The sequence below is a fragment of the Silene latifolia genome, chromosome Y, assembly GCF_048544455.1.
Source record: "Silene latifolia isolate original U9 population chromosome Y, ASM4854445v1, whole genome shotgun sequence".
Taxonomy (NCBI): domain Eukaryota; kingdom Viridiplantae; phylum Streptophyta; class Magnoliopsida; order Caryophyllales; family Caryophyllaceae; genus Silene; species Silene latifolia.
The window spans coordinates 325,902,966-325,920,432 of NC_133538.1; the positions used below are offsets into that span (position 1 = coordinate 325,902,966).

The following is a 17,467-nucleotide window of genomic DNA, read 5'->3' on the forward strand; positions in this document are numbered from 1 at the left end:
CCCTATATAAAGAGAAGACGTGATTAGGTTTAATTATCATTCTTTCAGCATACTTTATTCTTAATTACTCAGTAGACACTTTTATTCCTTGTTCAACGTAACCTTGTTCTCTATTTTCCGGATCCGAAACCTTTGTAATTTCTCTTTACTCTCTTCATTTATTTTAGTTCTTTCTTTGCATATCTTTAATCCTTGTTCTTAATTCTGCTTTAATTAGTATTATTATTGGTTTATGTTATTCCTTTTTATTCATCTTTACATTATGTCTTCTTTTATTTCATTAATCGTTGTTAGTTTAATCATCGCCATGAGTAGCTAATTCTTCTGTTGCAAGGATTAGGGGAGCCATGGTAGTAAAGCAATGATGTTATAATTAGATTAGACGGTTTTGATTGTGAGAATTGAATCATAACAATTTAATTGTAATCGTTAAGTTGAGTGCACGCTTCTAAACTAGTTAATCCGGTTAAATTCAGACTTAGATCGAGAGTTTGGAATGAACAGACCTGTTATGAATTGTAGACTACACTAATGACGGTGAAAGCGAAGATACTAGTATTTTAGGGCGGATAGCGGACCTAAAAGACCTTTCCTTTACCCTTCTCACATCAGACCGATTAACCTTACCATTAACAGAATTGTGTGATATCATGGTGAACCGACATCCTAACATCTCTCTCTTTATTTAATCACATTTTATTTCATTTTATTATTGCTTTTGTCCTCTCTCTTTTTGCCATTTAATTCAAGTAATTAGTTTAGAAATCAAATCAAAACACCCCCAATTTATTACCATGACGGACTAGATAACAAGTAGATATAATAGCCTCCATGTGGAGTACGATAACCGACTTACCTCTACTATATTAGTTGAGCCGGTTGGTTTATTTTTGATAGGGTTGTGACAGCCGTGTCAATAACGATGAAACACATACAAATTATTAGGGTAAAGTTTGCTACTTTAGTCTAGATTAATTGAACAATTACGGATTCAATATCTAAACCTGCAATATATTAATGAAAGCAATTACTAATTGATCAGATTAGCAAGAGAAAAAATAATCATAAAATAAGAGCAAGAGACATAAACAATACTTGAGAAATAAAGAAAGAAAGAAAGAACAATCTCACAATTATTCTGAAGATAGCTTCAGTTCATCGATCCAACAAAGGGAGGATTAGTTTCTCATAATTTCCAAGCAAAAGTAATTAGGGTTCAAGAAAGTTTTTCCCCCAATTACAAGTTGAATAAAAAATAGAATGATAATTAGAACTTGATACTTAACCTAATAATAATAAGCTGAACTTAGGAAACAAGTAATAACAATGAAATTGACGTCAATCATCCGCCATACACGCGGCCCGCCCATACTGATCCGCGAGTCGCACGTGATGCTGGTATCAAATACTGCTCCGTGTTGTTTCTTCCGTGTTTCAAACTCCCCTTGAATTGATGATTGTTGGGCTAAGGGCGAACATGTCATGTAACATGTTGGGCTACACATTTCACTTTGACGCCTTTTGATAGCCAACATAGAAATGTGGACTTCTATTTCTCATTTCCACTTCCTTATATTTTTGAGGCCCACTTGAAACTTCAAGTTTAATACTCCCTCCAATTCATCATATTCTTCCTTATTTCCTAAAACGGTTATTCAGGTTTTCTTCCTCTTTCTATTTTTGGTAACTTTTTACTCTTATTTTATTCCTACCTCTCTCCTATTACCCCCACACACCCAACTCTTTTAATCCTATTTTATTCCTTACTTTAATATTTGTGGCCCACAATTCATTATTTAACTCTTAATTATTCATACATCTCTCCTATCACCAAACCCACCCAATTTTTTATCAATATGATACTCCATATCTTAATTCTTGTGCTCAAACTAAAGAGGAAGAAAATAGAGGATGAGAGGGAGTATGACAATTTCCCATAATAAATAACTTTGCATAATTATCCTCAAAGTATAACCAATATCATAAAATGAGAAATTACGCAAATACTTTTCTAAAAATCCCCTTATTTCACCAATAGTCACCTAAATCAACATTCACCCGTTTTATCAACCAGGCAGTGGTAGGGAGTGAATTGAACTTCAAAATGCTCAAACTTCAGAGCATTTAAGTGGTGGAATTAGAATCATATCACTTTATATCGATTGTGTCTTTTCTTCATGCTGCAAATTGTTGGTCACGGCTTACTGACTGAGTGACTTATGCAACATAGAAGTGTGTCGAACCAGCTTGAGAGCACTTAATTATTTAAGCTTCTAATTTGACGAATCTGCTTTACTGTTATATCGCGTTTCAGGTCTTCCATCCCTTTGGTCAGTATTTTTGCTTGCACTTTAAAGCATTCCAGCTTGGCATGGCTCCCATTTATATGGCATTTCTTCGGTTCATGAGTGAAAAGAGTGAAACTCGAAAGTATAATCACAGCTTAAAGGTGGGTGGATATGGGAAAAAATTAACATGGGATATCCAAGAAGCATTCGAGACAGTCACCGAAAAGTGAGAGACAACCACGATGGTGTTATTATCCAACGCAAGTTGGCTCTTTTATTCTCCGGAGGGATCATAAAAGAGCTTAAGCTCCGCGTTACCGGCATAATATCTGGGGGGACCACAACTCTGATTCTGGGACTAGTTTCTGAAATGATTTATATTACTCTAGGTCTCTAGGTACACAAATTAGCAGCCCAGATACACTGCTATTACTAGCGGATACACAAGTCGATTTATGTATCCGGTAGGAATACCATGTGTATTTGGTAGTAATTCCATATGTATCTGAGGTAGTAATATGGGTATCTTGATAGTTGGTTCGCCGCTTCCTTATCGTCCCTAGTTGTCGATGAGGCCTCATCAGTAGGACACATTTAGTCACTCTCTCACCTGATATTGTGGTTATTTTTAAAAAAAAAATGTTTTCTCACCGGATACTTCTTCATGTAAAACTCTGCTCTGAAGAACTTTGTCTTGGACCTTGGGCATATGAATGAATGAATGCCTCGGAAGATTTTGTGTGCACATTATTTGTATGAAAGTTCAATTTTAATATGATGCAAGTGTCACATTTGATTATTTCATTCTTTTTATGAAGGAAAAATGTGTAATGTAAAATTCTAATCAATTAAGTAAAATATACTTTTTCCGTTTTTATATGATGTATCCATTTGTTGAATATATAAGTGGAGTATTTCAATAAAATGGGTACATCAGATGAGAATGGAGGAAGTAATACTTACTTCGTATTCATTTATTTAATCAATTGTTTTCATGTGTCAAATGAGTTACTGTTTTGGTAAAAATTTACCTATTAAGAATTTAATTCGTCGGGTCAAAGTGATCGTCAATGGCTATGAGTGATTCAAGAAATTAACGCACGTATAATGTAAAAGATAAAGAAAGAGATTGACGCAAGAAGTTTTTGGTGACGCGGAAAACCCGTTGTGGGAACAACCGCGGGGGGAGTCGGAATCCCACCAATAATTTTCACTATGATCGGAATATCTCGTAGCAAGTAAGGAGTTACAGTGACTTTCAATAGCTAATTGAGGATGATATATTTCAATGGTATGGTTTCTCTGATACTGATAGTTGATGCCCCTCCCTTTGGCCTTCCTTCTCCTTTTATAATTATCCTCCTAGGGTTTTGGTCTCTGCAGGCTCCTCCGGGTCAGGCTCCTGACTTCCAGTCAGCCGTTACCTAGAAAGTAGGAGGCGGTTTCATGAATTTCTCTTCCCTGTTTGACCACGTGCTTTTCTTCTTATGTGTGTTTTCTCTTCTTTAATCTTGTGGTCCTGCTCTTGCCACGTCACTTATCCCTATTTCTTGGTTTCATCCAACTGGATCGTGCCACGTGTCGTTTGACCAAAAATTGTAAATTTTGACTCTAACAATTGCCCCCAAATTCTCGTGTAAGTATCACATGCTTAGGCGGGAATTTTTGTCTTAGGAGCCGCCAAAGAGTCTGTCGATCTGACTTCCCAAGTCTTTTCAACTGTTGCCTCCCTCTCTCTTTCCAACCGACCACTTTCCTCTTTAATACTTCATCTTTCCCCATAATTCTTTCATATTCCTCAACCGTCTACTTTTTCCCTCATAAACTCTCCTTTCTTCTTCTTGTCACTTACTCTTTTCCTTGCCCAAAATCCTTCTGTCAGGTACTTCCCCCTTTTAATCTTCATTCTTGTTCCCTTGTTTCTCTTTGCTTTTTATCAAATGGCTCGTAAGTACACTCGGTCTTCTAGCTCCACCGTTCCGGATTTTCCTTCTGACTTGCCTCCAGATCCCTTCCCTTCTGCCGCCATTCTCACCCCAACTCACTCATGTGATTCTGATTTTGTGGCGGCCGATCTTCCTATGATTAGGAAATGGTTCGGGCTCCCAGAGAATGTGGTCGTGCATGTCCCTCTCCTAGGTCAAAGAGCCGACTTTCGGAGGCCTGGGTGGACTTGCTTTTATTTCTATTCTTTTGCTTTGGGGTTAAGGTTTCCTTTTCCCAAATTGATCCAAGATTTCCTTCGTTTGAATAAATTAGCCGTGTGCCAAGTTGCTTCTTATGCTTGGCGCACCTTGATTCCTCTTTGCATTATAAGTGATTTGTATGGTTCTGAGATTGGTCTTGAGGATTTAGGCCATGTTTTTACGGTGAGGTCCTTGGGACATGGTCAGGTGACCTTGCGCGTCCGAGAAAATGAAGAACATTGCATAGTTTTTCCTCCTAAACCTAATAACAGTGACTGGTTTTGCCGCTTTATTTTTGTGGAGATTAATTCCCTCCCTCCTCCGGTTGACTATGTGTTTTCCGAGTGGCGATCTACCACAGGTATCTATTTATTCCATCTTTACTGTTTTCCTTTGTTTGCTTACTTTCCTTAGTTGCTCTTCCGTGTAGGTTTGAACCGTTTGGTACCTTCGGCTGACGAGACTGCTTCCTTGACTAAGTTGTTTGGTCCAACCCCTGATCAAAGATCATTCAACCGCTTGCTCGGGTTTTCTTCTGGTGGCACACCCTCTGTTGACGGAGAGGAGGAAGAAGAAGTTTCAATGTCTGGTATGCCTTCTGCTTCTTGCTTTAACAAGCTCAGTTTGTACTTTCATGACTCCTGCCTTTTCCTGGTTCCAGACCACTTTGGTTTTAGATTCTGCTAGGCCCAAGGTCACTCTACAAATGATACTCGCCCAGAGGAGGAAGAGGGCCACTGGTGGTGCCCCCAAGCCTGCCTCTAAGAGAAAGACGGATTCCACTCTGGATGCTGAGGCCACCGGCTCAAAGAAGCCTGCTACCTCTTCTGATTCCGCCCTTGTTGACATTACACCCTTGGCGTCCCTGCCTCCTGAGAATAGAGGGTCTTCTACTCCTGTGGCTCCTTGTGCTCCTCTTCCTGAAATGACTCTGAAGCTTCCAGAGGGCTTTGGTCGGTCCAGGGCCCTCGGGCATTGGCCTTACCTAGAGCGGTTGATGCTCCCTGGCCCCCGTTCTTCGCTGGAGAAGAGGCCTTTGAAAGAGATGGCTGATTTGGAGGCTGACCACGCTTTTGAGGTGGAGCCCTCTCTTTTTTTTTTTTTTGCTGAGGATTTTCCTTTTCTACCAGTCGCTGCAGATTTCTCTCCTTATCCAAGAGAAGCTTGTCAAGCTGGAAGATGACGTATGCCTCCTCCAGACAGAAAAAAGGGAGCTCCTTGACCAGCTGGATGAGGAGAGGAAGGAGAAGGCTAACCTTCGAGGGGAGATTGTCTCAGTTCGTAATAGCCTGAAGGAGTCTGAGGAACAGCTTGCTCAAGCTCAGGAGGCTAACAATTCTTTGACCGCTGAGAATAAGGTTCTGAGGGAGAAAAAGGCCAACCTGTCCAAGGCCCTGACTGACGCTGCAGCCTGCTCATCCTGGGAGATGAAGATTGCCTGTATCAAGGAATTCCAGGAGGGGAAGCATCTGTCTTGGTATCTGGAGGAGGAGGAGAGGTTGTTCGCCGATTCTTTTCCCGAGAAGGTTGATTTAGGAATTCTGTCGGATTTTGAAATTGATGCCCTTGAGGAGGAAGATGGGTTTCCTGATGCGGAGGAAGATGAGGTTCAGGGAGGAGTCAATCCAGCTGTCACTCTGGCTCCTGAAGGCAATCCTACCAAGGAGCCGGTTTCTGCTGCTCCTGAAGATGTGCCAGCTGCGGCTACTGGAGTGGAGCATGTCTTCCTGTATTAACGAGGTCCCTAGGTTTAATTTTATTTCTATCTTAGTTTTCTGGGCCCTGCGTGGCTAAAAATTTTGTTAGTTTTTGTTTCTGGATAATCTGTTTGCGTATTTTGGCTCTGATCAAGGGAGCAGGGCGTACTTTGATATTTTCGCCTCATAAGGCGTATTATGACTATGCTGCCGTTTACAGGCGTATTTAATATGCGGCCGTTTTCAGGCGTACCTTTATTTTATCGTGCGTGCACCCTTTTCCTTTGTTTATTTGTCGGCCTCGTTGATTGGAGGCCCTGGGATCTAGTTGCCCCTCTGTTCAGAGGAACCTCGCTTGCATGGATAATAAGTACTTGCGGGAGCTTGGTTCATCCGGTCTGTGGGTACTTAGCCATATGTCCATGTTTTTCTGTGTAAGAATACAAAACTCCACCAGATTAGTCCTTGCAGGCTCCTATCTTTTAGAACACAAAAATTAAGAATAGGCCAAAAAAATGTACCATTGATAAACTTGGATTTTAAGTTAACGTGTTAAAGCAAACTGAAAAATTAGTTATAGCCTGATAATTTGAAGTCAAAACTTTTAACTGGAAGCTTAAAAGAAGTTTTAAAGTTTCATTGAAAATTGTGGCTCTTAAGAAGATAGGAACACTTTAGCAAAACTTGAACCTGGTGGGGTCGTGTCTGGCAGGTTGCATGCCTGGTTGCTGACTGTTCTAGTCACTTTAGATATAATATTTTTTTAGGTGGACGATATTCCACGATCTGGGGACTATTTGTCCTTCCATTGTCATGAGCCTGTAGGCTCTATTTCCAACGATACTTTCCACCTGATATGGTCCTTCCCAATTGTAGGCAAATTTGCCTGCTCGCTGGTTTTTAGTGTTTTGGAAAACTTTCCTTAGGACCAGGTCTCCTACTTGCAAGGTCCTGACTTTTACATTTCTGTTGTAGCTCCTGGCCATTGTTTGCCTATATAAAGCCATCCTGATCTGGGCGCCGGTTCTGAGCTCATCTACAGTGTCTAGGCTGCTTGCCATTTCCACCTGATTTCTTTCCTCTGTTAGGCATCCATATCTGTGGGTAGGGACCCTGACCTCTAAAGGGATAACTGCCTCAGCCCCAAATACCAGGCTGAAGGGAGTTTGTCCCGTTGCTACTTTAGGGGTGGTTCTGTCAGCCCATAGAACTAGTGGTAGCTCTTCTGCCCATTTGCCCCCAATTTCCTCCAGTTTCTTTCTGAGGTTCTCCACTATGATCTTGTTGCTTGACTCTGCTTGGCCGTTGGATTGAGGGTTCCTGGGAGTAGATTTCTGCAATGAAATGTTCCAACTAGCACAAAATGCTTCTGTCTTATTGCCAATAAACTGAGACCCATTATCGCATATTATTTCAGATGGAATACCAAACCTACAGATGATGTAGCGTTTAATAAAAGATATCACCTAGGCCTCGTTAACTTGGGAGAATGACTCTGCCTCTATCCATTTGGAGAAGTAGTCCGTCATGGCAAGCATGTAGACCTTGTTTCCTGGTGCCTTGGGCAGCGGTCCCACTATGTCCATTCCCCATTTCATAAAGGGCCAGGGAGAAATAACTGGGTACAGAGGTTCTACAGGCTGGTGGCTGACTGGCGCATGCCTTTGACAGGCATCGCACTTTTTCGCATATTCCATAGCATCCTTGCGCATCATGGGCCAGAAGTACCCCTGCCTGAGGGCCTTGTTGGACAGGCTCCTGCCCCCTGCATGATTTCCACATTTACCACTGTGGATAGCATGCAAAACAGCCTGGGCTTCATCCTTATCCAGGCACCTCAGGTAGGGTCCTGCGAGGGATTTCCTGAACAAGACACCATCAATCAGCACAAATCTGGAAGCTCGCATTTTAAAGCTTCTTACCTCTTTTTTATCTGCTGGAAGTATGTCATTTTGCAACCAATCTTTGTATGGTTTCCTCCAGTCTACGGCTTCCTCCTGGCTGGTGGTGTTGGTTAACACCCCTTCTTCCTGTGATTGTAGTGAGCCAGCTGCGCTTTCGTCGTCTTGTCCTGCTTTTGATATTGCAGGTTCCAGTACATGGACGATAGGTATGGTAGAGATTGTACCTGATTTGAACGTTGCCCCCAGGGCAGCTAAGGCATCAGCCTCCACATTCTGGTCCCTGGGGATTTGCTTAATGTTGAAGGTCTTGAACCTGAGTTTCAACTCTTGCGCTACTTCTAGGTAGGCCATCATAGTGGGGTCCCTAGCTGCATAAGAGTTATTGACATGGTTTACGATAAGTTGGGAGTCACTGTATACCTGGAGGTGCCTGATTTTCAAATCTAGAGCCAGCTGCAGACCCAAGATCAAGGCTTCATATTCCGCCTCGTTGTTGGTAGCTTTGAATTCACACCGAACTGCCTGGACCAGCTGGTCCCCCCTGGGGCGACTTAAGGACCAGACCAACTCCCACTCCCTTTGTGTTGGAAGCTCCGTCTACATTCAGCTCCCACATCTGCTCCCCTTTGTCTTCCTCCAGAGTGAGGATGTCCTTTTCGGCCTGCGTCTGGAGGGAGGGGGAAAAGTCGGAGACAAAGTCCGTTAGAGCCTGGGACTTGATTGCTGCCCGAGGTTCGAATTTCAGATCATAGCCACTCAGGTGTATGGACCATTTGGCCATTCTGCCTGATAATTCTAGTTTCCTCATTATAGTCTTTAGAGGATAGTTAGTTATCACAGAGATAGTATGGGATTCAAAATAAGGTCGCAATTTATAGGAAGCTGTGACTAGCGCAAGTACAAGTTTTTCGAGTGAAGTGTACCTGGTCTCTGCTGGCAGCAGAGACTTACTGACGTAGTATACTGGATGTTGTACACCTTCTTGCTCCCGAACTAACACTGCAATGACAGCCACCTCCGTTACTGAGAGGTACAAAGACAAGGGCTCTCTGGGTTCTTGCTTTGATAGGAGTGGTGGAGTGCTCAGATATCGTTTCGGCTCGCTGAGTGTTGCCTCATGCTCCTCCGTCCACTCGAACTTCTGGCTCTTCTATAGGATGTCATAAAATAACCTGCATCTGTTTGAGGACCTTGCTATGAACTTGTTCAGAGCAGCTACCCGTCCCGTCAGGCGCTGCACGTCCTTCGGCTTTTGAGGTGATTCTAGCTGGAGTATCGCCTTGATTTGATCAGTGTTGGCTTCTATCCCCCTCTGGGTGACTATATATCCCAGGAACTTCCCACTGGAGACTCCGAAAGTGCACTTCGAGGGGTTCAACTTCATTTCATATTTTCTCAGGGTGCTGAAAGTGTCAGCCAGATGTTCAACGTGCTGGGCAGCTTGCTTTGATTTTACCACCATGTCGTCGATGTATACCTCCATGGTGCGGCCTATTTGCTCTTTGAACATAGTTTTTACCAGCCGTTGGTAGGTGGAAACTGCATTCTTTAGACCAAAAGGCATCACGTTATAACAATAGATACCTCGCTCTGACCTGAATGCCGTTTTCTCTTGATCATCAGGGTGCATCTTGATCTAGTTGTAGCCGCTCCAAGCATCCAGGAATGTGAGCATTTCGTGGCCTGCTGTGGCATCCACCATAGCGTATATGTGCGGCAGCGGGAACGGATCTTTAGGGCAAGCTTTATTTAGGTCCGTAAAATCGACACAAACCCTCCATTTGCCATTCTTTTTTAGGACTACCACCACATTGGATAACCATTCCGGGTACTTCACTTCCCTGATCTTTCCAGCAGCGAGCAGGTTGTCTACCTCCTGGTTTATGACCTGGTTCCTCTCTGGAGCAATCTTCCTCCTCTTCTGCTGGATAGGTTTATAGCTTGGGTCCACGCTCAGCTTGTATGTTATTATACTAGGATCTATCCCTACCATATCATTGTGGGACCAAGAAAAACAGTCCATGTTAGTTTTCAACAATTGAATAAGTTCTTGGCGGACTTTACCTGTGCATGATGACCCAATAAGTATGGTTCGTTCTGGTTGCAGCTCGTCCAGGCTGACTTCGTCCAGCTCGGCCTGAGGTGGCTCGACATATTCCTCCTGGATGCGCTGGCTCTATAATTGCTATGCTGGCGGTCTGGCTGTTGGTTTCAGGGCTATCCTGTAGCAATTCTTAGCATCCTCTTGATCCCCACGTATCTCTTGCACTCCCCAAGGTGTTGGGAATTTCAGACATTGGTGGTAGGTTGAAGGTATTGCTTTCATTTCATGGATCCAGGGCCTGCCAAGAATCACATTGTAAGTAGAGGGCCCATCGATAACCAAGTATCTTACCTGTTTGTTGACCCCGTTGGCATAGGTTGGGATGACGATCTCTCCTAGAGAGTGCTTTGTTTCACCACTGAAACCGACCAAAGTTACCTCTTTCGTTGCTAAGTCCTTCTCGCTGAACCTCATGCCTTTGAGAGTTTCCAGCATAATCAGATTGACGGAGCTTCCTGTATCCACCAAGATCTTTCTTACCTCGCAGTTTCCTATGGGGAGGGTGATGATCAGAGCGTCGTGGTGTTGCTCCGTAGTGTTTTGCGCGTCTGTCTCATCAAAGGTGACTGCTGGGAGGTCCTGGCGGCTGATTCTGCAGGAAAACTCCGGCTTGTCTCCTTTAGTTTGTGTGGCGTGTCTTTTGGCTGCTGAATAAGTTAGGCCGCACAATTCCGAGCCTCCTGTAATGACATTCACAATTCTAGTGCAAACAGGTGAAGGAGTAGGCAGAACCTGATTAGTGGAATTAACTTTGGTGGAGCCTCCTGGCAAGAGGTGGTCTAAGTTTCCTCGATCGTACTGGAATTTAACTTCTCTTCTCAAGGTGTAGCATTCGTCGGTGTCATGGCCGATGTCATCGTGATACTTGCACTTCTTGCTGGAATCTCTTTTATCGTTAGGACGCTCCTCAGTCCACTTCCTGGGCTATATGACTCCCCGGATCTCCTTTAGGGCCTTGAGTACACCTGCAAGGTTGGTTGAGAATTTATACTCACTTACTTTCGGAGGTGGCTCTGAGTTGTTCTTTCCCCCTGGGCCCTCCGATACTTTGTTCACAGGCTTGCTGTAGGGTTTGGTTCTTTCGTTCTGCTTCTCTACATGTGCCTTTCTGTATGTAGGATCTGTGCCATAAGCTGCTCTCATGGGTCCTGAGTCTTCTTCCAGCCGCATGACTGCAATTGCCTTTGTCTGCACCTCCTCGAAGGTAGTGCATGGGTACTTGGTCAGATCTTTGTACAAGTCTGAGTCCTGGTGGAGCCCTTGGCGGAAAGCTTCTATGGCCGTGGCTATGTCGCACCGGGGGATTGCCACCTTCTCTCTGTTGAACCTGTTCAGAAAATCTCTGGTAGCCTCCTCAGGTCCCTGCACTATCCGATACAGGTCGCTGGTTTGTTTTTCTGGTCTGCGGCTGCTGGTGAACTGCTGGTGGAAGGCATTGACCAAGTCCGCGAAGCAGGTTATACTCTTATTGGGCAGGCTGACGAACCACTGCAAGGTTGCTCCGAACAGGGTGGATCCAAACCCTTTACACATACAAGCTTCTTTCAAGGAGCCTGTCGCGGTGATCACCATCATCTTATGTTTGTAGTGGTTGATATGGTCAAGAGGATCCGTGGTTCCGTCGTAGAGTGTCATGGCTGGCGGCACGGATCCTTTTGGGACACCGACAAGGGCTATGTCATCCACGAAAGGGGAGTCTGCGTAGCTATCTCGTGTTGCCTTCTCTAGGGGTCGTGATACACCCGGAATTCTGTACATCAGGTCCCTCAACTCCTGGTACTGCTGTTCCAGCAAGCTGCCTGTTCCTGCAAGATGGTTAGAGACAGGCGGATAAGAGTCAACAGGTGTACCTCCAAGCCAGGCTCCTCCTGGGATTTGATTGCCTGGCTGGCTTGCCAAAGGTGTTGTATGGATGATGGTTCCTGGTTGCCACTCTGGGACCGGCTGAGAAGAGGCTCCTCCTGGCCAGGTTCCTCCAGAGAAATGGCCGCCTGCTGGATTTATCATGTTAGTGCTGGGTCCTGGATTTCATCCTGCCACCTGCTGGGCGGGTGTTCCTGCAAAAGACTGCAAGTTAGACCCTGATCGACTGTTAGAAAAAGTACTACCTGGGGTTCGCTGTAGGCTGAGTGGTCGATCGAAAGACAGGAATCCCAATCCACTAGGCTCGATAGCTCCTCTGGGTGGCACTCCTTCAAGATCCAATCTCGTGACCGGTTCTGATGGAATCTGCCGGGATGATCCTGCACTAGTGGCCGAGACTGGGACCTCAGAAGGTGGATCCAGCGCGGCTTCCGTGGTCCTAGACCGGGTTACTGTTGCGATCTGGTTTCTGAGATCTTGGTTGTCCTTCCTCAAGCTTTCGATAGCCCTGGTGCAGGGTGTCCATTCCCTCTTATACCACTCGCATTGGGTCTGGTGATGAGGCTCCTGATTTCTTGGGAATTCCTCCTGACGCAGTCTCCTAAATCTGGGTCCTGCTGGAACTGCTCTCCCTGCTGGATCTCATCAAACTGGGCGCTGCTAACACCTTAGGCACCTGCGGTGGCTTGAAAGGTGGCGGCATGGTTTTCGGGGAGGCGCTGATAGGGGCCATCCGGGCCTCTCCCCGGTGACGCGGTGGTGGTCCCGTGGTTCTTTGGGAGGGTCTTCCCCCAGAAGATTGAGAAGATACGCCATGGGTGCTGGGTGAGTTCGCACTGGCTCCAGACATGGCAACGAACAGATTGCTGAATTTTACGAAAAATCGATCACTGAGGCCCCACGGTGGGCGCCAAATTGTTTTGGTAAAAATTTACCTATTAAGAATTTAATTCGTCGGGTCAAAGTGATCGTCAATGGCTATGAGTGATTCAAGAAATTAACGCACGTATAATGTAAAAGATAAAGAAAGAGATTGACGCAAGAAGTTTTGGTGACGTGGAAAACCCGTTGTGGGAACAACCGCGGGGGGGAGTCGGAATCCCACCAATAATTTTCACTATGATCGGAATATCTCGTAGCAAGTAAGGAGTTACAGTGACTTTCAATAGCTAATTGAGGATGATATATTTCAATGGTATGGTTTCTCTGATACTGATAGTCGATGCCCCTCCCTTTGGCCTTCCTTCTCCTTTTATAATTATCCTCCTAGGGTTTTGGTCTCTGCAGGCTCCTCCGGGTCAGGCTCCTGACTTCCAGTCAGCCGTTACCTAGAAAGTAGGAGGCGGTTTCATGAATTTCTCTTCCCTGTTTGACCACGTGCTTTTCTTCTTATGTGTGTTTTCTCTTCTTTAATCTTGTGCTCCTGCTCATGCCACGTCACTTATCCCTATTTCTTGGTTTCATCCAACTGGATCGTGCCACGTGTCGCTTGACCAAAAATTTTAAATTTTGACTCTAACAGTTATAAGGTCAATATAATTTAGGGGAGACGTGTAAATATGTGACAGAACGACATCAATCCTCCTGTCTCACTGAGAATCTCGATTTGTGACTAGTATGTGGCTATATTGGATGAACAAGAAAGCTCTAATCCAACTCTCATCGCTTAGTGCCTGCAACTGCTTGGAGGCTTCCCAACAGCAACGGCAATGTCACGGCCCATTCGCCGAGTGATCTTGTACTGCTTCATCTTTCTATTTCACTACATTTCATTTTATTGGGATTATTTCATAAGAATAATCCATCCTATTGGTTACCTGCTTAAACTTGCTTGTTTTTTCTGACCTGCCATAACAGGTGAATAATGGCGTGACCAATAATATTTCATAGGAATAATCTATCCTATGGATGACCTGCTTAAATTACTCCATCCTTTAATCCCTCTGATCACCATCATAAATTTTTGACCACCCTATCACCATCACGTTCGGCGGTTCAGGCGGCGGTGGCGGAAGAGAGTGCTTGTGATGAGAATTGAGTTGACGAGAATGTTGGGAATAGGAATAGGGGGAATATTGGGTCTTCGGAGAAGGTGGCTAAAAGATTGTTGTTGTTGTTGTCGTTTTGGTTTGGTGGTGGCGGTGTGGTGGTTGTTGTGGTGGAGTCTTTGAAGGTGGGGAGTTTTGATTGTTTTGGATTGATTTTACATCTTTAGTTTGTTATGCAGGTTAAGACGATTTAGTTGCAGAGTTGGGTTGCCCATTGATAAGGTTGGAATTGAGAGAAGAAGAGAAAACAGGACAGGAGAGGAGGGAGTCGGCGCCGGAGGAGTGTTAATAGTTCGGATTATTATGAGATTAAATATAGTTGGGAGTATTATAAGAAGGTCGCTCATAGTTTAGATTATTCTTGTAAAATAATTAAGATGTTTATTAACCCTTAAAAACATAAGGTAACTTGTTGTTTAGGTTGGCGGTCACTCTGGTGTGTTCTGGGATGGAAGGGGGATATGAGAGATTAAATTCAGATTACTTAAAGGATGGAGTAATTTAAGCAGGCCACCCATAGGATGGATTATTCATATGAAATAACCCTTCGTTTTATTGTTTATCTTATGAATGTATGCATGTCTTTTGTTTCTGGTAACCGTGGCTTTGGAAAGAAAAACCGTTGATCTTGTGTAAGGTTGTTGTATGGTAAAAATAATCTATTGATTGGGCGTCAATTATCAGTTTAAGCTTTTGGTTAGGATGATTTTCTTACGGCCATAACTATCATTAACTAAAGTACATAACATGAATGAGGCTTGTGTGTGCATACTGTTAGAACACATTGGGTTGATGATGCCAAGTCCCTTTGTTATTTGATTGTTTGCTCTTAGTTGAAATGATTAGTGATTGAAGCAATCAAATGGACTTTCAACAATGATTCAAGATGATCAAGCTAATCAAGGAAGTCAAGACAATGATACTTTCCAAGCCTTAGTCGAAAAGTGTAAGAGTAAGTGTAACATTCTCATTTAAGTCAAGTAATGGCAAAACCATGCAACAAAGATCTGTTATCTGTCTTGTGGTTTCTGGTACTATCATACGGAGGAGGAATTTCGACCAAATGTTTTTAAGTGTCAAAACTTTGCAAACTTTAAACCTTAAACATTTGAATTTTCAAAAGCTTGAAAATAATCTGAAATTTTGGAGTCACAAACCCACTTGACTAAACCTCTATAATTGTGCAAACACCTTTTACTAAAATGGCAAAGAAGACTTGTCAAACTTCTAAAGTAAGAAAAGCTTTTTGCCATTTTGGTAAATTGTCACATGTTGAGTGTTGTAGCTTAAGTTTTCTGATTTCTTAAGCCCCAAGCCTATAGTCTAACACTTACCATCACTCAAAACTATCATTTTAATATTGGATTTAATCTTTCTAAGTTGTACTTACCTAAGACTAAATCCACTATAAATAGAGTGTCTTAGTCACATTTATTTCTTAAGACTTCCAAAGCATTTATTGTAAAAACCTTGCAAATCATTTGTGCATTTAAAGCTTTGTTCTTCAAGTGTTTGCAACACGTTTTTCTGACTTTAAGTCTTCAAAATTGTTTTCGAAAAAGCTGTAAAACCTCCAAGTATCAGTTCGCTGTAATGTGATATAATGAGTTTGTTCCATGATTCTCGTGTTAGATCTTCATTGTGATCTCCATGTTCATTTAGTGAACTCTTAAGATTCAAGATTCTGTAACACCTTGAGATAGAACCCATAAACTCTTGAAGCGGAGTAGCTTTAAGCTTGAGTGCAACCGGAGTAGGTTGGCGAGTTATTTTCATTGTAAGGGGTTTAGTAAGTTTGAGTAAATTTCTAAACAAGCAATAAAATAACGGTTGGACGTAGGCCTCGGAGTAGAGGTTGAACCAATTTTTAAAATGTCGTTTGTTTGTTCATTTACTTTTTCGTTCTTCCACTTTGCTATTTCTCGCATGTACTTAATCAAGTTCTGTGTCACAGTCACCTATACTGTGACATAGAACTGCTGTACCTTCTTGTGAACTTACATTCAATTAAGTTTCTCAAGTCTTGTACTTCAATATTCTTAGCTTAAAGTAATTAATTAACTAAGTTAAGGATAAAATTTTTAAAAGGTACACCTAATTCACCCCCTCCCCCTCTTAGGTGTTAATCGTTCTTAACTCTTCAATTGGTATCAGAGCCTCGTGCTCTTGATAGTGGTTAAATCCAAAGTGTTGATCCTATAGTTATGGACGATTCAAAACACACTAAGTATCCCATTTTCAAGGGAGAAAACTATGCCTGGTGGAAACATCGCATGGAGCACTATGTCAAAAGTGCGGACTATGAATGTTGGTTAATCATTCAAAAGGGTCCCCTCAAAATCGAAGTGACTAATGCTGATGGCACTAGTACCTTGAAAAGTGAGGATAAGTATGTTGAGGCCGACTATAAGAAAATCGAGAAAAACTCTAAGGCTATGTCCATTCTTCAATATGGGATCGGTGACCAAGAGATTAATCGTATATCTGGATGTGCTTCGGCCAAAGAGATTTGGGACACCCTAAGCCTTGCTTATGAGGGAACGTCATAAGTCAAGAAATACCGTATTGATCTTCTCATGCAATAATGTGAGATGTTCAATATGGAACGAGATGAGTCAATTAATAGTTTGTCTTCACAGTTTTCTAGTATTGTCAATGACCTTAAGAGTTTAGGTAGGAGTTTTCAATCCGAGGATTTAGTTCGTAAAATCCTTCGTAGACTAACTGAAAAGTGGCAACCAAAGGTTACGGCTATTGAGAAAGCTAAGGACCTTTCTTTGCTCACACTTGATGAACTTATGGGCTCACTTATGGCTCATGAGTTAACTCTCATGAAGCGTTCTAGTGAAAGCTCTAAAGGGAAAGGACTCGCTCTTAATGCTCTCTTAAGTGATGAGGAGGATGAAGATGATGAGTTTGCAATGTTCACTAAAAACATTGTTGGCATGATAAATGGTCGAAACTCTCAAAGGTATAGCAACAACTCTAGTAAACGCTGTTTTCCTAAGAGAAGATCTAACTCCGCTGTTGGTTGCTTTAAATGTGGTGACAAAGGTCACCAAATCAAAGAATGCCCAAAGTGGAACGATATTAAATCTAAGGAAAAACGTGACTTTTCAAAACGTGATTACAAAAACAAAGTAATGACTGCTATTTGGGGCATGTCTGATTCTGAAGAGGACGATGTCCTTGAGGATGAATTAGACGCCAAACTTAGCATCTCGTCTAGTTCCTCAAAAAGTGTTTCCAAATCATCAAAGAAAGAAGACATCAAGTGTCTTATGGCTCACTCCGCGGACTCAGACTCTGATTCAGACCATGAGGTAATTAAGCTCAAGAAAAAGGTTCGATCTTTCTCTAAAGACAAAGTTTGTCTC

At 43.0% G+C, this 17,467-nt stretch overlaps 1 protein-coding gene across 1 annotated transcript; it reads right to left on the reverse strand.

Annotated features, from left to right (window-relative positions):
• Positions 1 to 10,260: 10,260 nt before the first annotated feature.
• LOC141631344 (uncharacterized) lies at positions 10,261 to 12,186 on the reverse strand. Its single transcript, XM_074444029.1, has 2 exons — positions 11,179 to 12,186; positions 10,261 to 10,911 (listed from the first exon to the last, which is right to left on the reverse strand). Exons 1-2 carry the CDS (start codon positions 12,184 to 12,186, stop codon positions 10,261 to 10,263), a joined length of 1,659 nt encoding a protein of 552 aa, XP_074300130.1.
• Between the last annotated feature and the right edge of the window lie 5,281 nt (positions 12,187 to 17,467).